General features: G+C 39.0%; 1 protein-coding gene and 1 long non-coding RNA gene across 4 annotated transcripts in view; both read right to left on the bottom strand.

Moving 5' to 3' along the window:
* The window catches only part of LOC137620513 (uncharacterized), a 55,770-nt gene extending 41,627 nt beyond the window's left edge, over nucleotides 1-14,143 (bottom strand). For both annotated transcript variants that reach the window (XR_011040071.1, XR_011040070.1), the window contains exon 1: nucleotides 14,030-14,143. This is a non-coding gene — a long non-coding RNA (uncharacterized lncRNA). The remainder of the gene's footprint in view (nucleotides 1-14,029) is intronic.
* Nucleotides 14,144-15,916: 1,773 nt separating this feature from the next.
* LOC137621079 (uncharacterized) overlaps nucleotides 15,917-21,728 on the bottom strand; it is an 11,366-nt gene continuing 5,554 nt past the window's right edge. For both annotated transcript variants that reach the window (XM_068351519.1, XM_068351520.1), the window contains 5 exons: nucleotides 21,109-21,220; nucleotides 19,728-19,835; nucleotides 18,185-18,230; nucleotides 16,771-16,857; nucleotides 15,917-16,222 (listed from right to left, as the gene is read on the bottom strand). In XM_068351519.1, the coding sequence (XP_068207620.1) occupies nucleotides 16,010-16,222; nucleotides 16,771-16,857; nucleotides 18,185-18,230; nucleotides 19,728-19,835; nucleotides 21,109-21,220 (566 nt within the window). In that variant the 3' untranslated portion in view covers nucleotides 15,917-16,009. The remainder of the gene's footprint in view (nucleotides 16,223-16,770; nucleotides 16,858-18,184; nucleotides 18,231-19,727; nucleotides 19,836-21,108; nucleotides 21,221-21,728) is intronic.

A 21,728-nucleotide genomic window follows, 5' to 3' on the forward strand; every position in this document is an offset into this window, starting at 1 on the left:
GTTCCTTCTGATCCGTGGATCAAAGACCCGAGCATTCCAGACTGTCCAGTGGAGCTCCCTAACCCAAATCCGATGCATCTGAAAACAACACATGGTTTGGGTTCTTGATCGCAAGAGAGAGACCTTCTCGAAGTCTGATGTTGCTGTCCCACCAAGTCAGACATGTCTAGACTGAGTTGGAGATTGGGAAAGAGATACTCTCTAAGCCCTTCTCCTTGTTCCAATGGTTTAGGTGAAATTGGAGAGGGAATAGGTTGAGTCTCCCCAGAGAGATAAACTACTCCAGCGATGAAAGAGTTCCCACGAGGCTAGTTCAAACTCTTACAGAGCAATTGTTTTTCTCTTGCAAGTGAAGGACTTTTAACAGAGCTTGTTCCATTCTTGTGGGAGACGAAAAGGCCTGAAAAATCAGACACTGTATCTCCATTCCCAAATAAAGAATAGTCTGGGATGGGGTACTGTAAGTTACGACTTCTCTACGTTCACTATGAGACCTAGCTCCTTGGTTAGGTCTAATGTCCATTAGAGGCTCTCCAGACAGCGATATAATGACGACGCCCTGATTAGCTAGTCGTCAAAATAAAGGGAGGCTCTGAATCCTCAAAAAATGTAGAAAGCTTGCTACATTTTGCAAGGGCCTTGTAAAAACAAGAGGAGCAGGAATGAGGTCGAAGTACAGTGCTCGACATTGGTACATTACTTTCCCGTCCACAAACCTCAGATGTTGTTGAAAGTTTGGATGAATCGGGATGTGGAAGTATGCATCCTGAAGGTCGAGAGAGACCATCCAGTCGCCTTCCCTTAATGCCGCCAAGACAGATTTGGTAGTCTTCATCGTGAAGTTTGTCTTGACAATGAACACATTGAGCGCACTTACATCTTAAGTACTCCTGCAGTGAACGTGGCTGCCAGATCATTGGAACCATCCCTGATAGCCTTGCTCCTGCAGAGAACGTGGCTGTCAGATCATTGGAGCCATCCCTGATAGCCTTGTTCATGCATGACATAATTGTACAGCAAAACTTCAAACGCTCGAAAAACTCCTAACAGGAGATGGTCTAGCTCTGAAGCTGACCATAAAATCTTGGAGCGTCTCATGGCCAGGCGACGGGGAGAGTCTATGAGGCTTGAGAAGTCTCCCTGGGCAGAGGCAGGAACTTCCAAGCCGAGAACTTCTCCCGTGTCATACCAGACGCTCGCTCTATAAGCCAGTTTAAAAGGAGGGAAAGCAAAGGCTGTCTCCCCCAAACTCCTCCTGGTGATCAACCAGTCGCCTAGCAAACGTAAAGCTCTCTTAGAAGAGCGAGAGAGCACTAGCTTAGAAAACAACGGCTTCGAAGTAGCTAGGCCTAGTGTAAACTCTGACGAAGGCGAACGAGGAGCAGCAGTTACAAAATGGTCCGGACAAAGATCCTTAAAAATCAGCATGATTTTTTTTAAAGTCCATAGAGGGCTGAGCAGCTTTAGGCTCCTCTCCGTCTGACAAAGTCCCCAAAGGAATATCAGTAGGAGGGGGATCAGCAACTTCCTCATCTGAAGGAACCTCGTCCGACAATTGCCGAGTCTCATGAAAAGAAGAGACCTGCCGCGGTGGCAATGCTTGACAGGCAAAGTCCACACGCAAAGGAGCAGCAGTAGCAGTCAAGGAAGCGACGTCATGTCGCTGCTGAAAGGACTGACCAGCAACAACAACAGGAGTTGATGGACGCTCGACGTCAAGTCGAGACTGCCTTGACTGCCTAGACTGAGCAGTCAAAACAACCCTTGACTGCGGTGCTTGACGCTCAACGTCAAAACAAGGCAACTGAGCTGGTTGGCAAACGTCCTGAACGTCAACACGAGACTGCGGCAGCGGCTGAACGTCAACACGAGGCTGCGGCAGCGGCTGAAAGTCAACACGAGGCTGCGGCAGCGGCTGAAAGTCAACACGGGACTGCAGCGAGTGAGGATCCAAGTCACGTGACTGCCGTGACAAACTACCGACATCACGTTTCATTGCTCGTTTGGGCGGATGACGGCCAGAGTCTCGTTTAGCGTAACGGCGACCCGAAAGCGAAGGTTCATCGTGAACCTGCTCAACGTCATACTTCTCCATAAGGGAGGCAAGCTTAGTCTGCATGTCCTGCAGGACAACCCATTTAGGATCAACGGGAGTCGGAAACGGGCCGAGACGACGGTAACGTCTGTGTTGGCAAAACATTGCCTTTACCGCGACCCTCGGACCCCGTGTTATGCTTGCGTTTAATAGGCGAACAGTCTTCCGACGACTGCAAAGGGTCAGAGCTGTCCCCATGGCTACAGCCAGGACGCTGGACCTGTCCTGAAGGGACTGACTTTCGCTTAAAGGGTCTAGAAACCTTGCGCCAAGGTTTCTTTTGCGAAGTCTTCGGATGACGAGGAGAAACTTCGTCTCTCCTGTCTTATGGCAAGGACGTGCTTGCCGAGCAACGTCTGATACCTTTGAGGGAACGTCTGTTCGTTGGTTTACACTCCTCACTCCCTTAGGTCCTACGACATTCCTTCTCCCTGGTGCATGGGAGCCTGAAAGAGGTCTCAGACTAGGCAAGTGACAAGAACGAACAAACGAACCCTCCGCAACACAGCACATGTTTTCTAGCACTCACTTCACTGATATCGTATTTTTCAATAATTTCACATTAGGCATGAATAAAACTGATATCTACCTGAAGCACGCAATTCTCCCTTACATCAAAAGGTTATAATTGCGAAATGAGTCGTATAATGTAAGCACATTAGTACAAAATGAAACACACATGCAAAAATAAAAAAAAAAACATACATATATATCGAATAAAACGGAAATATATAAAGTTAAAAAGGATCAGTGACTGGGGAGGAGACTAAACTCTAGATCACTAAAGACTACGTTTTCAATCTCTCACCGTACAGTGCCTTGGGACGAGAATAAAAACTAAAAACGTTTTATCCTTTCTCCCCGTACAGAGACTTGGGACGAGTAAAAAACTGAATCGAGAACAACGTTACTCGCTCCCAAACTCCTTACTTGGGACGAGAATAAAGATCGGATCGTTCTCTCTTTCTCTCTCTCTCTCCGTCTCTCTCTCTCTCTCTCTCTCTCTCTCTCTCTCTCTCTCTCTCTCTCTCTCTCTCTCTTGTCACACACAAGAGAATTGCCCACTCACCCTTCGTCAATAAACAGGTTATTTGACCAAAGGAAAAACTGAAAGGACTAAGAAATTGAAAATTAACAAGTTCCTTTAAATCAGTATTTAAAACACTTCAGTTTGAAAGAAGAATGAACAAAACGTCAAAATCGATTTACTCTTTCTGCAAAGTGAAACCGTGATTCTCTCTTTCTCAATCGTAACGATAGAGCGCAAACTGCGTAGCATAAATAAACCAAACGTTAGTTCATCTTTGAAAAAAACAGCACGAAGACTATTCAAAGAATATCTTTCTTAAAATATTTTCTAAAAAATATTCATTTCATAACTCTTACAGAGCAAATGATTTAAACTTAACGAAAATAAAAGTTGAATGGGCTCAACGTTGTTTAACTTCGGTTTCCAAGTTAGGACCGCCTACATCTCGGACTAGGGGAGGAATAGGTAAAGGCCGCATATAAACAAAACATAAAATTTATCTTGATGTTTAGTATAAATGGAAAGCTAATCGAAGAGGCCTAATAAAGGCGGGTGAGATATAAAATATATAGAGGAAAATCTATAATTATCAACAATATTTTAAAACGTGATAAAATAATTACTAAAAGCCTAAAACACACTTCCGTACACTGAGGGAAGGGTCGGCCATCTTTACTCTATGGAAAAACCAGAGATAAAAAAGCAAGGGCAAAACACTTTTACTCTCCTTTCAAAAGCATTTCTTTTAAAGATAGTATTGAATAATCCAACACGGCGAAAGCAATAAAACCAAAACCAAGTACTTCACCAATTCGGTAGAAAACTCGAGGTCATAAAGCGAGTGGAATCGACTTGTCGATGAAACCGACAGAGAAGAACTGGAGCTGTTTACAAGTATATGTGGTATCTGGCCGATAGTCGGCGCTGGTGGGCACACCCGCAACCTTCATGGCGATCGCTCACGAGTTTTTGGAATCTGTCGAGCCGTCGGAGACGTCAGCTATTATATATTCACCGGCTAAGTTTAATATTTAAAACTGTCATTTTCAAATAAAGATGACAAATTTGAAAGTATTTTGTATTCTTCCTAACGATACAAACCTTGAGCTCTTCAATGAGGATAAACTTTCAGCATAGCTGGAAGACTAGCCACAAGACTTTTAGCGAAGTGTAACTACCCCACCACTAGAGGGGGTTAGCTGGCTACTCCGTTCACACACACACCGGTATTGTTTCGTCACTTTTGATTGCAGGCAGTGCTTACAGAGGGATAGGTGATGACGGGCTAAATTTGTGTAAAGATCTCATGGTTTGTATCGTTGTGAAAAATACAAATTACTTTCAAATTTTTCAATTGTTCCAACACTAAATTCAAACACTTTCACTCTTTATTTAGGATGACTCACCCTTTAGGAGTGTGAAAGCTCGAACCTACAGACTTGTTTTTAGACTCACGGTTTTCTCGTGTGTGCTCCGTACGTAACAGGGAGGAACCATGAAACCTCGCTAAATTTCGTGCAACGCACAGTTAGCAGCCTGAGCATCTGTGTGATGTGTGATACTAATAATGTGACGAGTCTAGATAAGAATTCTCAGACATGTACTAATTTTTAATCAACCATAGACGTTACCCAATCCCACTTCGCCAGGGGGCATGGGGACGCAACTAGTGTTATTTCTATACTAGGTTACATGAGGAAAATGGTTTTACCTGCAGACAGATGAAGCCAGTTTGCAGAGGACTGTTGGTGCTGATCCCCAAGAAATGGGAAGGTGAAAGAAAGGAAGAGCTAGTCATTCTTAGCATTCATCCCAGACTAATCCCGGGTAACTTCTACCCTCAACCATCTCCTACTCGTCCATCAAGTAATGGTACTGCCACTTGTTATGTAGCCACCATAGGGCCGATAGAGAACGTCTCCATGTTCCTGTTGGTCACGTCTTGCAGATAGTGGGCGGTGAAGGTGGTCTAAACTTCCAGACGCCCACTTGTAAGACCTGCATCACAGAGTAGCTCTTCTTGAATGATAGGGACGTATTGATGCCCCTAATGTCATGAGCTCTGGATCGTCTTGTCTGTGGAGGAGGATTGGGATTCAGTGCTAGGTGTATGACCTTGAATCAAAGCAGAGATGGTGTTCTTGGTGATCCTTCTCTTAACCATCCCCGTGCTGACGAAGAGGGCTGACACTTGAGGGCAAGGTGCTGGTGTTCTTATGAGATAGTACTTAAAATTCCTCACTGGACAAAGTAACAGTTGATTTGGATCACCGGTTACGTCATGAAGATTCCAAATCCGGAAGGGCTCGAATCTAGAAGCTGCTACTCTCGGATTTTGCGTCTTGGCAATAAACTCAGGGACGAAGCTGAGCATTACCTCCTCTATCCCCTTGAATGGGAAAAGTCTTAGGAAAGATCGTGAAGTTCGCTAACAATCTTGGGCGAAGCCAATGCAAGCAGGAAAACCGTTTTCAGTTAGGTGGTGATCTGATGCCTAGCATAATGGCTTGTAGGGAGTACCCTTCAGGGACCGAAGGACGCAAGCCACCTAACTTCCGACTAAGGGCAGGCAAGCTTGAAACTTCGTACGAGGAGAGAACTCCAAGAGAAACTATTAACTCCTTTCAACCGAGCCAAAAGTGAATTGGAGCAAGTCACCGGTGTGTGGGGGGGGGAGGAGTAGCAAGCTACCCTTCCCCTACCCCCCGCTAACTAGCGCGGGGTTAATTAACCCTCGTTAAAACTATTGGCTCCTCATTTCAGCTGCGCTAAAAGGTAAACCCAATGTAAATAGCGTGGTTTGTATTTCGGTTACGGAACAACTTTGAATCAACCATAGACGTTACCCAATCCCACTTCCTAGGGGGTATGGGGACGCAACTTGTGTTATTTCTATACTAGGTTATATGAGGGAAATGGTTTTACCTGCAGACAGATGAAGCCAGCTTGCAGAGGACTGTTGGTGCTGATCCCCCAAGAAATGGGAAGGTGAAAGAAAGGAAGAGCTAGTCATTCTTAGCATTCATCCCAGACTAATCCCGGGTAACTTCTACCCTCAACCATCTCCTACTCGTCCATCAAGTAATGGTACTGCCACTTGTTATGTAGCCACCATAGGGCCGATAGAGAACGTCTCCATGTTCCTGTTGGTCACGTCTTGCAGATAGTGGGCGGTGAAGGTGGTCTAAACTTCCAGACGCCCACTTGTAAGACCTGCATCACAGAGTAGCTCTTCTTGAATGATAGGGACGTATTGATGCCCCTAATGTCATGAGCTCTGGATCGTCTTGTCTGTGGAGGAGGATTGGGATTCAGTGCTAGGTGTATGACCTTGAATCAAAGCAGAGATGGTGTTCTTGGTGATCCTTCTCTTAACCATCCCCGTGCTGACGAAGAGGGCTGACACTTGAGGGCAAGGTGCTGGTGTTCTTATGAGATAGTACTTAAAATTCCTCACTGGACAAAGTAACAGTTGATTTGGATCACCGGTTACGTCATGAAGATTCCAAATCCGGAAGGGCTCGAATCTAGAAGCTGCTACTCTCGGATTTTGCGTCTTGGCAATAAACTCAGGGACGAAGCTGAGCATTACCTCCTCTATCCCCTTGAATGGGAAAAGTCTTAGGAAAGATCGTGGAGTTCGCTAACAATCTTGGGCGAAGCCAATGCAAGCAGGAAAACCGTTTTCAGTTAGGTGGTGATCTGATGCCTAGCATAATGGCTTGTAGGGAGTACCCTTCAGGGACCGAAGGACGCAAGCCACCTAACTTCCGACTAAGGGCAGGCAAGCTTGAAACTTCGTACGAGGAGAGAACTCCAAAAGAGAAACTATTAACTCCTTTCAACCGAGCCAAAAGTGAATTGGAGCAAGTCACCGGTGTGTGGGGGGGGGAGGGGTAGCAAGCTACCCTTCCCCTACCCCCCGCTAACTAGCGCGGGGTTAATTAACCCTCGTTAAAACTATTGGCTCCTCATTTCAGCTGCGCTAAAAGGTAAACCCAATGTAAATAGCGTGGTTTGTATTTCGGTTACGGAACAACTTTGAATCAACCATAGACGTTACCCAATCCCACTTCCTAGGGGGTATGGGGACGCAACTTGTGTTATTTCTATACTAGGTTATATGAGGGAAATGGTTTTACCTGCAGACACATGAAGCCAGCTTGCAGAGGACTGTTGGTGCTGATCCCCCAAGAAATGGGAAGGTGAAAGAAAGGAAGAGCTAGTCATTCTTAGCATTCATCCCAGACTAATCCCGGGTAACTTCTACCCTCAACCATCTCCTACTCGTCCATCAAGTAATGGTACTGCCACTTGTTATGTAGCCACCATAGGGCCGATAGAGAACGTCTCCATGTTCCTGTTGGTCACGTCTTGCAGATAGTGGGCGGTGAAGGTGGTCTAAACTTCCAGACGCCCACTTGTAAGACCTGCATCACAGAGTAGCTCTTCTTGAATGATAGGGACGTATTGATGCCCCTAATGTCATGAGCTCTGGATCGTCTTGTCTGTGGAGGAGGATTGGGATTCAGTGCTAGGTGTATGACCTTGAATCAAAGCAGAGATGGTGTTCTTGGTGATCCTTCTCTTAACCATCCCCGTGCTGACGAAGAGGGCTGACACTTGAGGGCAAGGTGCTGGTGTTCTTATGAGATAGTACTTAAAATTCCTCACTGGACAAAGTAACAGTTGATTTGGATCACCGGTTACGTCATGAAGATTCCAAATCCGGAAGGGCTCGAATCTAGAAGCTGCTACTCTCGGATTTTGCGTCTTGGCAATAAACTCAGGGACGAAGCTGAGCATTACCTCCTCTATCCCCTTGAATGGGAAAAGTCTTAGGAAAGATCGTGGAGTTCGCTAACAATCTTGGGCGAAGCCAATGCAAGCAGGAAAACCGTTTTCAGTTAGGTGGTGATCTGATGCCTAGCATAATGGCTTGTAGGGAGTACCCTTCAGGGACCGAAGGACGCAAGCCACCTAACTTCCGACTAAGGGCAGGCAAGCTTGAAACTTCGTACGAGGAGAGAACTCCAAAAGAGAAACTATTAACTCCTTTCAACCGAGCCAAAAGTGAATTGGAGCAAGTCACCGGTGTGTGGGGGGGGGAGGGGTAGCAAGCTACCCTTCCCCTACCCCCCGCTAACTAGCGCGGGGTTAATTAACCCTCGTTAAAACTATTGGCTCCTCATTTCAGCTGCGCTAAAAGGTAAACCCAATGTAAATAGCGTGGTTTGTATTTCGGTTACGGAACAACTTTGAATCAACCATAGACGTTACCCAATCCCACTTCCTAGGGGGTATGGGGACGCAACTTGTGTTATTTCTATACTAGGTTATATGAGGGAAATGGTTTTACCTGCAGACACATGAAGCCAGCTTGCAGAGGACTGTTGGTGCTGATCCCCAAGAAATGGGAAGGTGAAAGAAAGGAAGAGCTAGTCATTCTTAGCATTCATCCCAGACTAATCCCGGGTAACTTCTACCCTCAACCATCTCCTACTCGTCCATCAAGTAATGGTACTGCCACTTGTTATGTAGCCACCATAGGGCCGATAGAGAACGTCTCCATGTTCCTGTTGGTCACGTCTTGCAGATAGTGGGCGGTGAAGGTGGTCTAAACTTCCAGACGCCCACTTGTAAGACCTGCATCACAGAGTAGCTCTTCTTGAATGATAGGGACGTATTGATGCCCCTAATGTCATGAGCTCTGGATCGTCTTGTCTGTGGAGGAGGATTGGGATTCAGTGCTAGGTGTACGACCTTGAATCAAAGCAGAGATGGTGTTCTTGGTGATCCTTCTCTTAACCATCCCCGTGCTGACGAAGAGGGCTGACACTTGAGGGCAAGGTGCTGGTGTTCTTATGAGATAGTACTTAAAATTCCTCACTGGACAAAGTAACAGTTGATTTGGATCACCGGTTACGTCATGAAGATTCCAAATCCGGAAGGGCTCGAATCTAGAGGCTGCTACTCTCGGATTTTGCGTCTTGGCAATAAACTCAGGGACGAAGCTGAGCATTACCTCCTCTATCCCCTTGAATGGGAAAAGTCTTAGGAAAGATCGTGGAGTTCGCTAACAATCTTGGGCGAAGCCAATGCAAGCAGGAAAACCGTTTTCAGTTAGGTGGTGATCTGATGCCTAGCATAATGGCTTGTAGGGAGTACCCTTCAGGGACCGAAGGACGCAAGCCACCTAACTTCCGACTAAGGGCAGGCAAGCTTGAAACTTCGTACGAGGAGAGAACTCCAAAAGAGAAACTATTAACTCCTTTCAACCGAGCCAAAAGTGAATTGGAGCAAGTCACCGGTGTGTGGGGGGGGAGGGGTAGCAAGCTACCCTTCCCCTACCCCCCGCTAACTAGCGCGGGGGTAATTAACCCTCGTTAAAACTATTGGCTCCTCATTTCAGCTGCGCTAAAAGGTAAACCCAATGTAAATAGCGTGGTTTGTATTTCGGTTACGGAACAACTTTGAATCAACCATAGACGTTACCCAATCCCACTTCCTAGGGGGTATGGGGACGCAACTTGTGTTATTTCTATACTAGGTTATATGAGGGAAATGGTTTTACCTGCAGACACATGAAGCCAGCTTGCAAAGGACTGTTGGTGCTGATCCCCAAGAAATGGGAAGGTGAAAGAAAGGAAGAGCTAGTCATTCTTAGCATTCATCCCAGACTAATCCCGGGTAACTTCTACCCTCAACCATCTCCTACTCGTCCATCAAGTAATGGTACTGCCACTTGTTATGTAGCCACCATAGGGCCGATAGAGAACGTCTCCATGTTCCTGTTGGTCACGTCTTGCAGATAGTGGGCGGTGAAGGTGGTCTAAACTTCCAGACGCCCACTTGTAAGACCTGCATCACAGAGTAGCTCTTCTTGAATGATAGGGACGTATTGATGCCCCTAATGTCATGAGCTCTGGGTCGTCTTGTCTGTGGAGGAGGATTGGGATTCAGTGCTAGGTGTATGTACCTTGAATCAAAGCAGAGATGGTGTTCTTGGTGTTCCTTCTCTTAACCTTCCCCGTGCTGACGAAGAGGGCTGACACTTGAGGGCAAGCTGCTGGTGTTCTTATGAGATAGTACCTCAAATTCCTCACTGGACAAAGTAACAGTTGATTTGGATCACTGGTTACGTCAAGAAGATTCCAAATCCGGAAGGGCTCGAATCTAGAAACTGCTACTCCCGGATTTTGCATCTTGGCGATAAACTCAGGGACGAAGCTGATCATTACCTCCTCTATCCCCTTGAATGGGAAAAGTCATAGGAAAGATTGTGGAGTTCGCTAACAATCTTGGGCGAAGCCAATGCAAGCAGGAAAACCGTTTTCAGTTAGGTGGTGATCTGATGCCTAGCATAATGGTTTGTAGGGAGTACCCTTCAGGGACCGAAGGACGCAAGCCACCTAACTTCCGACTGAGTGCAGGCAAGCTTGAAACATCGTACGAGGAGAGAACTCCAAAAGAGAAAATATTAACTCCTTCCAACCTAATGGAAAGACTCAAGGCTGGTAGCCTTTCACCGCCGAGACCGGGAGGATTTTTTCCTCTCGAAGGTATATAAGGAACTACACTATTAATGGAATACTGATATGGGGGAAGATATCCCTTTCACGACACCAACCACAGAATATAGTCCACTTGGCCTGGTAGACTGAAGCCAAAGATCTTCGATGGTATCCAGACATCCTTTTCGCAACTTGTTGCGAAAAACCTCTTCGAGAGAGGAGATACTGGATAGTCTCCAGGCGTGAACTCATAGGGATACTACAGCTTTGTGAAAGATGTTTAGGTGTGGCTGTCTGAGTAGGGTGTGTCGTGGAGGCAGTCTTCTTAGGACCTCCGTCAGGAATTGAAGAAGGTCCGAGAACCATTCGGCGTAAGGCCATACCAGAGCTATGAGTGTCATTGACAGGTTCTCAGATGATCTGGTCTTGTTGAGTACTCTTCTCATTAGACAGAACAGGAGGAAGGCGTAAATGTCGGTGTTGTCCAACACTTGTTAGAATGCATCTTTCCAAAGGGCCTGAAGATCCAGGACTGGGGAGCAGTAGAGCGGGAGGAAGGTGGTTAGGGACGTCACAAACAGACCCACAGTCGGAGAACCCTACAAAGTCAGGACTTTGCTGGCTACTAGATGACTCAAAGACCACTTGGAGCTCACTATCCGAGTTGCTCTGCTCAGATTGTTCGCGAACACATTCCGTTTGCTCAGAATGAAGTGGGGCGATATGGGGACAGAGTTGTCTTCTACCCATTTTAGCATCTCCACTGCTAGATGGCAAAGGGGCTGTGAAAAGGTACTGCCTTTCTCCTTTACGTAAGCCACTACCGTGGTGTTGTCGCTCATCAACACCACAGTGACCCGCCAGGAACTGATGGTACTGTTGTAGGGCTAGAAATTCTGCCCTCATCTTTAAGAGATTTATGCGATGGTACCGATCGGACTCTGACCAGAGCCAGGAGACTATGTGGTGCAGCATGTGGACCCTCCATCCTTCTTTTAATGCATCTGAAAAGAAGCAGGGAGTACTGCAGTAAACTGAAACGCTCTCAGAACCATTCCCTAGGGGGGAGACCCTAAGCCCAAGAAAAGAAGAATGGCAATTGAAGAGACTTCCTTCAGAGGTGGGTGCTGAAGCAACAAAGTTCACAAAAATGAGAAGTACGGGGTCACCATCTGAAAGAGAGGGGAATTTTTAAACTTGTAGGCCAGTTACTTTTAATCGTAAACCGGTTAAAAGGTTTTGAAGGGAGAACAAGACTACGTCTTTACCGAGTCGAAACAAAAAGTGACAATTGTTTACTAGTAGGCCTACTTGTGAGAGAGAGGTGGTTGTTCTACCCTTGGTCTCCACCTCCATTAACTAGCAGAGGGGAGTTACGTCTTTCAAAAGGTTTAATGGCTTTTTTCAGCTATTGCAGAAATAATACTCCTCTGTAGAGCATGAGGTTTGTATATAGTGCCGGAACAATTACATATTACAGGCATCCTTGAGATTTCTATCACTATTATGTGATCTCTCTTGGCCAAACACCTACCCACATCTTGAATTTGATGTTAATCAGCGTCTTTTTGAAAAACTTAAACGAATTCATTGTGAGGACAACACATCAACCAATCAGTTATAATATCACGTTAATGAGTTCATTTAAACATTTTCTTTAACATATGTATAGAATTTTTACTAATCTATATGTATATAACGAGTAAACAGTGTTAGGTTAGGTGGGGTACCTTAGGCTAGGGTATAGCTCCTTACAACCCATACATAACAACGAAGTCACCATTGGAAACGGGATTGAAATCCCCTTTTTAATAACCACCAACAGCAATTTTTTTGCTGTTGTTTACTTGTAGGCTACCTATGACTTTCTGGATTGCTTGGGAAGGCAGGGGAGGGAGGATTTTTAAGATTCTTCCCTAGTTTCATATAATTATTCGGATGTATCTTCATGTATTTCAGATGATATTGATAGCTATAATTACAAGGATTTGGACTTGAGGAAAAATATGCCCTCAACCAAAACCAATATATTTACAGTACAACTGAATACCAAAATCATATGCAACAAATGTTAATAAGTTTGAAAACCCACATTTCAAAGTTACGAGGAGCGGTATGCATATATGTACTGTCACTATAAAATATTAGGCAACAAGATTCGAGAAAGGAGGCATGATAGCTGTAAAATAGACAGCTATAAAGTGGGTGCATAAGGGCTTTAGGGCCACTACTAAGACCCTTCAGTACTGAAGGCAAGAATACTCCCTATTTTTTAATACAGTAAACTTGCACTAGACAAAAGTACTATAGGCCCAAGTATAGGCCTATCTAACGGTCAAACCTGAATTATAAAACCATAAGTACCGTAAACTACATAAGCCTGCAGGAAAATACTGCGGTAGTGTGTACGATGTTGGGTCACCGATTTTTCCCGATTATACACGATATCGTAGGATAGTCATTCCGGAGGTTAGAACCGCGTGATACCTGACGGTAATTCTCCTTATATCACTCACAGAAATATTATATAGTAGGAAGCTGCCGGAAGGACCTTCCATCAGGACGACATGGCTATCTCACCCAAAAATAGATTTTTCCTGCGTCAAAATCCATTTTTTGTACGCAAAATGTTCGCCAACTAAGCTAACGCACAGAGCTCAACACAGCAGAACAGAGAAGCCTCGAAATAATGTTTAATTACAAGTGCAGCAAGCCAAGGCGGAGCAAAGACCAGCAGGTGAATGATTAGCAGTAGGTCATTAACCAACATATTAATATATACAATAAAATATGGGCGACTACAATAGGAAGGATTCCCGTTTTCTATGCGAGCAGCAAGCCTAGTAACCCGTCAATCTACACACGTACCAAATATTGAAAGGGCATTATTGAGTAATTAATAAACACTGTATAGACTGATTTTACAAACCAAATCATAAAACAAAAAGTATAAATAATAAATGGACATGGTAAATCCTGTGATATAAAATTTAATAATTGTAACTGTACAATCGGTGGGGAGAGACAAAAGGGGGCTGGTTTAGTATGTGGCCTACCTTTCGAATATGGCCTACGAAATTCTGTTTTAGTATGAGGCCTAACCTAACAAGACAAGTAGGCCACATACTAAAACAGAATAAAAAAGGTAGGCCACATACTAAACCAGCATCGACAAAGGTATAATTATGATAAAATAAACACTGACACTGATTTTTATAAGTGTAGTCAATTCCTTATACAAAAAAAAAAAAAAACATACGGGAATAACAATCTGTCCGAGGCTACATAACGTAGGCCTACGCGACATCAAGCCCAACTAGGCCTAGTCTCAATGAACCATCCTATCTTATCTAATAATCAACCGCATAAGTTTACAGTAGGCCTACTCACCATGATGACGAGAATGCAGAACACTTCACTTAGAATAACTCCTATTTTTTACAACAATCGGCAAAACCATTTCGAAGTGGTTAACCAACAACACTAACACTTCATGGGCCATCATGGCAATGATATGCAGTGTTGCCAATTGCGTTAGCCATAAATGAGGTAGATTAACACAAGTATATATATATATATATATATATATATATATATATATATATATATATATATATATATATATATATATATATATATATATATATATATTAGAAATGCACTAGAAAATGCACAAAATATATTAAATTTGCGCTAGAAAATGCGCTATGCGCAAAATACAAAGTTTCTGCGCTGTTTGTGATTCCAATGCACTAGAATTAGCGCATTTCGCTCTAAGTTGGCAACACTGATGTTATGACTGTCATATGGAGTGGAAAGCCATTTTAATTAAAAACTGCTTTTAAATTATGCCTTTAAATTAACATTTAAGTGTTACTAGGAAAGAACATTGCATAATACAGTTCCTGTTTCCTCGTGTAGAGGTTTATAAGCAGATGGTTTTCTCATAATTTTCTAAGAAAAAGAAAAAAAATTGGAACAGTTCACTAATGTGGACGTCTTTTTTAAAGTTTAATTTTCCTAACTACGTTATTATTATTATTATTATTATTGTTATTATTATCATTATTATTATTATTATTACAATAATACCTTATTATTATTACTTTCATTTTGTACGTTGCAGTCTGTCTACTTCTTTCAATGTGGTAGTTTTTATTGTTTTATGACAAATTTTTTGGGGGAATATCGACATGCATACTTTGTTTTTTTTTTTTTCTCTCTCTCTCTCTCTTTCCACAAAACACTCAAGTACATAATACCTGTATAAGTTTTCAATCTATTCTGCAGTATAAACTTTTATTATCAGATATAATTTTTAAAATTCCAGTCAATAGATTTAGATTAGATTGGCCTACCTCTTGAACTAACATTTTTTTCTTTATTATTACATTATTGATAAAAGATCATATTTTCATATAGTTCATTCGGCTTCTTGCTGGTCATATACCCGTTTCAATTATCAATTTCCCAAAATGGTGAACATGTGAAACTTGTTCGGCGTATGTTTCGTTTCTCCATTAGGAAAATCAAGACAAGCTGGGTTATTCAAAATAAATATTTCATCTTAAGTCTAAGGAATAACTAAAAATTGCTTGAATCCCAAGCGTTTGCGTTAACACCTAGTTAGACAATTAAACTTCTGAAACCATTAAATGCTTATTCTTACATAAATTTGTCTAGTTAAAATCTAGAAAAGATATTTGCGAATGTCATTGCACATTACACGACCACATATCAGACATGCAAAATAATTGAGTGAATGTGTTGGTGATATTTGCCTCAGCAACGGGCAATTAGATAAGGATTTATATATATATATATATATATATATATATATATATATATATATATATATATATATATACATATATAGGCTATACATATATATATATATATATATATATATATATATATATATATATATATATATATATATATATATATATGTACAGTATATATATATATATATATATATATATATATATATATATATATACATATACATACATATATATATATACATATATGTATATATATATATATATATAATATATATATACATATATGTATATATATATGTATGTATATATATATATATATATATATATATATATATATATATATATATATATATATATATATATATATATACATATATGTATATATATATATATATATATATATATGTATATGTGTATATATATGTATATATATGTGTATATATATATATATATATATATATATATATATATATATATATATATATATATATATATATATAAGACAAGATGGAGAGATGATAGAACATTTGTCAGAATTTTTTTGTAAGACAAGATGGAGAGACGAAAGATCTCTTGTCAGATAGTCTTAGAGATTCACTTGTTGACGAAGTGGCATTTCTATGGGCTGATACCTCTGACTACTTTGCAAGTGATCATTGTCCAGTGAACTGGAAGACACTTCGTCGTTAGAACTGTTTGCTGAAGGGGTAAATAGTCTTCCCCTAACGTCACTGGGACGTTCGTCTGTTCTTGAGCTGGTAGGGGTCGTGTTTAGTTCATTATCGTGGTTTCCATTGTCCTGAAAAAAAGATTAAATCATGCCATGGAAAATTGTAGTTTTCCAAGTTTATTTTTTTTTTTTGGGGGGGGGGGGGAGGATAGGGGTGGAAGTTTGTCTCTATATGAAGAAATAGTTAGTAGGTGGAAGGATGAAAATTTAAATTATACTGTAAGGAGTTTGCTATTCTAATATTTGATATATATATATATATATATATATATATACAAACATATTTATATCATATATATATATATATACATATATATATATATATATATATATATATATATATATATATATATATATATATATATATATATATATATATATATATATATATATATATATATATATATATATATAAAACAATGACAAGCATCATGAACCATCTCTGACAAGAAATAAAATAACCATTCAATTTTACTTTCACAAAACCATACAAAATATTGTTTGATTACTGCACGTTAATAAATTTGCTTTAATTTATCATTATAACAACTATAAATAAAATACTATACATTATCATGAATCCCAAAAATAATTATATGAAAATAGTGACTACTTACTTCCTGGGCCATTTGTAATGCATCTTGATAAGAGGGCAAACTATCCATGACTTCGTCGTATGCTGGTGGGGTATCCCTATTAGAAACCTTTAAAAGAAGGGTTTTTGTATAAGGACACTAAACCACATAATTAACAAATACTGTATCTCTCTCATATCTTATTATACAAGACCTTACATTGTCTCCTTTCATTTTGGAATCAACATGACATTTATCTATAATGTTACTTGACACTTTTCTCTTTTTTCTATATTGCACTCCAAATTCAGTAACATTTTTTCCATTTCCTTATAGTTCCACAATCGTATTATACACATTCTCATTCACTGTTTTCGTTTAATGTCTCAGAAGATTCTTGGTCTCACACAAGAACTTACAAATGATACATTAAACACTTACTTAAAACGTTCAAAGTTGCAGCAAATGTTTTTATGTTGAACAGGCTGATATAAGTCTTTTTATAGTTTATATATGACATATCTGTTTTGACATTGTTACTGTTTTTAGAATGATTTATTATTTTGTTCTCATCATTTGTTTATTTCCTTTCCTCACTGGGCTATTTTTCCCTATTGGAGACCTTGGGCTTATAGCATCTTGCTTTTTCAACTAGGGTTGTAGCTTGGCTAATAATAATAATAATAATAATAATAATAATAATAATAATAATAATAATAATAATGATAATAATAATAATGAATATGATACAAATGAAAATTAAAAGCCAATAATTATTATATCATATTGCAGTATATTAGACAGGCCTAACACTGACTGATTTTATACTCAGATCATATCCATACTTAAGGCATAATTAATATATCTAGAGAGAGAGAGAGAGAGAGAGAGAGAGAGAGAGAGAGAGAGAGAGAGAGAGAGAGAGAGAGAGAGAGAGAGAGAGAGAGAGAGAGAGGGGGGGGGGGAGAGAGAGATCCCTCCTTTAGCTGCTGAATTAAAGGCTCACCAGTAATTCATCGAATCCCTTACGCGATATTCCCTTCAAATTCACACTAGCATAAATGCTCACCAGTGACTCGTCGAATCCCTTACGCGCTATTCCATTCACATTCACACTACCATCAAGGCTCACCAGTGACTCATCGAATCCCTAACGGCTTACGAGCTATTCCCTTCATATTTACACCACCATAAAGGCTCATCAGTAGCTCATCGAATCTCTTACTATTCCCTTCACCTTCTAGTCAGCAATCTTAATAATTTTGGATATCATTCTTTTCACTTAAGCTAATCTTAACAAAACTCAATTTAAAACAGGTAAAATAGGCGTGTAGAAAGTGGGTATAGCTAGTGGTCAAAGGGACTTTGATAAGAACCTTATGGCATGCTTACAGTGTATCGCTTAAGGTACAATTAAGGCACTACCGAGGTATGAATTGTTCTGATTTTAACTTACCTCTGAATTTCCAGAACTGGAGCGTCTGTTTCGCCAGTACCGGTCTCTGATGTCGATTCACGTTGAAGAAAAAAAAAATGTTAGGAAAGAAAAAATTTACTGTATTAGGAGAAACTATATGTTGGACGAAAATAAAATATGCTGATAGATAAAAAATATGTAAAAAAAAAAAAATATGCTGGCAAAACATATGGAGGAATAAATAAAATATGGAAGAAAATATGTTGGAAGAAAAAGTGTGTGATGGTAGATAAAAATATGAATGAATAAAAAATAGTTTAGAAGAGGAAAAATATGTTGAAATAAAATAATGTAACATGTTGGAAGAATATATATGTTCGTAGGTGAAAATATGTTGGAAGATTTAAACATTATGTTGGTAGATAAAATTGATGGAAGGAAAAATTTGTTGGAAGAAAAAAATAGAAAATCTAACTTATTAGTACGACATATATTAGTTACTCAAATACAGTATTTTCTTTAGAACACATCAACCATATATATTTTTTTCATTTATATTTTCACCTATATTTTTACCTATTTATCCAAGGTCAAATCAACATATCCTCAATGTTTTCATTTCTATGTTCGACCGACAAGTATTTGAAATCATGTTCGAACGTCTGAATGAGTTATTTGGTTGTCGAACACGTTCGTCGAACGGTTCGAAGAAAGTCTGATCTAGCCTAACTTTTGTGGGCGGGGCTTCATTGTCCTCAAACGTTATGCATATGTGACTGTCTCCACCTCTTCAAACCGTTTGACAAGCAGGTTCGACAACCTGGTTCGACGAACCCTCTGGCCATGTAAACCCCGGTTTAGATTTAAGTGATTTCGACCATGTACAGTATGCAGTATGTCCTTTTTCATGTCTGGAATTTGGTCAGTTTTCATCACCACGCTGGCCAAAGATTGGTGATGCTGCGAGATTTTCGTCTGATAGCTTACATCAAACCAACCTAGTATGGGTGGTCCTGACTAGTACAGCTTTGCTGATCATGGCGATACACAAACTCTTTCACCACGACAAGGCATCCCCATTCAAAAAGGGAAGATGAATGTAAATTTCATTAAAGAAAGAATTCACACTGCAAAGACTCTAGGTCCCTCAACTGATTTTCCTGGCTTAACTAAATTATATTCTTTACTTTCCCATCAATGAAGTTGGATGTAAATCTAAGTGATTAGATTTGAGATGATCAAATAAAACACAGATCTACTTACAATCCTGTAGCAGAGCAGAGTGAAGTGACGTTAAAAAAACACAGATCTACTTACAATCCTATTGCAGAGCAGAGTGAAGTGACGTTAAAAAACACAGATCTACTTACGATCCTATTGCAGAGCAGAGTGAAGTGACATTAAAAAACACAGATCTACTTACAATCCTATTGCAGAGAAGAGTGAAGTGACGTTAAAAAACACAGATCTACTTACGATCCTATTGCAGAGCAGAGTGAAGTGACATTAAAAAACACAGATCTACTTACAATCCTATTGCAGAGAAGAGTGAAGTGACGTTAAAAAACACAGATCTACTTACAATCCTATTGCAGTGCAGAGCGAAGTGACGATCAGCAAGCTAACTATCGCAATAATTATAATGATGCAGATTTGAAGGGATGTTTCGTAAAGAACGAATGGAATCTCGCTGGAAAAAGATGTAGAATGTAAAATTAAACTTTTGAGTATAAAGAAACATAAAGTGATATACTTAAGAATTCTCATATTCATCATCGAATTCATGTTCTTGAGTCTAAGTTTGCACATCTAAAAAAAAAAAAAAAAAAAAAAAAATCTTGCGGAATTTTTATTTTCTAAATGAGTCAATTTCAGTTTTGTCTAAACAAATATATGTAGGATATGAAAAGCATTTACATTTCGTAGTCTATGTTCAGGGTTTATATAGTTGTGAGAAATATTGGTGCAAATTAAAAGGATCCAGTAAAAGGGCTTTGTTATTTGGAAGAGGAGAGTACAAAGACTGAAGTAGCAAGTACTGTGGTTCAACATTTCAACCTTCGATGTCAGGATGCCAGAGAACTTCAAATCAATCAATCAATCAATCAACATTTCAAGTCTAATGGCATAAGGACAAATTAACATGGATGAGGCCAGCTATATCATTATTATTATTATTATTATTATTATTATTATTATTATTATTATTATTATTGTTATCATTATTATTATTATTATTATTATTATTATTATTATTATTATTAAAAGCCAAGCTACAAGGGCTCCAACAGGAAAAATAGCCAAATGAGGAAAGGAAATAAGGATATAGATAAGCTACAAAAGAAGTAATAAATAATCAAAATAAAATATCTTAAGAATAGTAACAACATCAAATTAGATCTTTTATATATAAACTATAAAAAACTTCAAAACCAACAAGAGGAAGAGAAATAAGATAGGATTGATGGTGCTAAAAAATGAAAATCTACAGAATAGTGTATAATTTACACGTCTCGGTAGAAAGATCTGAAAGGCACCTGCTTTTCCAACTATGGTTGTAGCTTAGCAAGTAATAATAATAATAATAATAATAATAATAATAATAATAATAATAATAATAATAATAATAATGATAAAATAACAATAATAATAATAATTATAATAATAAAATAATAATAATTATAATAATTATAATAATAAAATAGTAATAATAATAATAATAATAATAATAATCATAATCATAATAATAATAATGATGATGATGAATATAATATAATAATAATAATAATAATAACGATGATGATGAATACTATAATAATAATAATAATAATAATAATAATAATAATAATAATAATAACGATGATGATGAATATAATAATAATAATAATAATAATAATAATAATAATAATAATAATAATAATAATAATAACAACAACAACAACGAAAGTCTTATGAAAACTTACCAGTAATTAAATTCATAAAAAAATCCGCTCTTGTAACACTGACAATAATCCTCTCTGCACTCGGCCATTTCGTGGTCGCACGTTCCATTGGAGCACTGAGAACCGAGCCGGGCTATTGGGATACATGAGTGAATTAACGTTAAAACTTTTGGATGCTATCTAAAATTTGGGGCTTGTAGCCCGGCGCTGGGGGCCAGGGAGGTCATTCAGATCTGAGGTGAAGGTGGGGTAATTAATCCCCTATTTGTAAAATTTTTTAATTAATTATTCTGTAATGGTAAAGTGTATTTTTGGCCAAGTATGTTGCTGTTTAGGGCTCTGTATGTATATGTATATATATATATATATATATATATATATATATATATATATATATATATATATATATATATATATATATATATTTTATATATATATATATATATATATATTTATTTATATAAATATATTTATACATATATATATAAATATATATATATATATATATATATATATATATATTTATATATATATATATACCGGTATATATATATATATATATATATATATATATATATATATATATATATATACATATATATATATATATATATATATATATATATATATATACCTGTATA

This window comes from Palaemon carinicauda, chromosome 27 (genome assembly GCF_036898095.1).
Source record: "Palaemon carinicauda isolate YSFRI2023 chromosome 27, ASM3689809v2, whole genome shotgun sequence".
In the NCBI taxonomy this organism is placed as follows: Eukaryota; Metazoa; Arthropoda; class Malacostraca; order Decapoda; family Palaemonidae; genus Palaemon; species Palaemon carinicauda.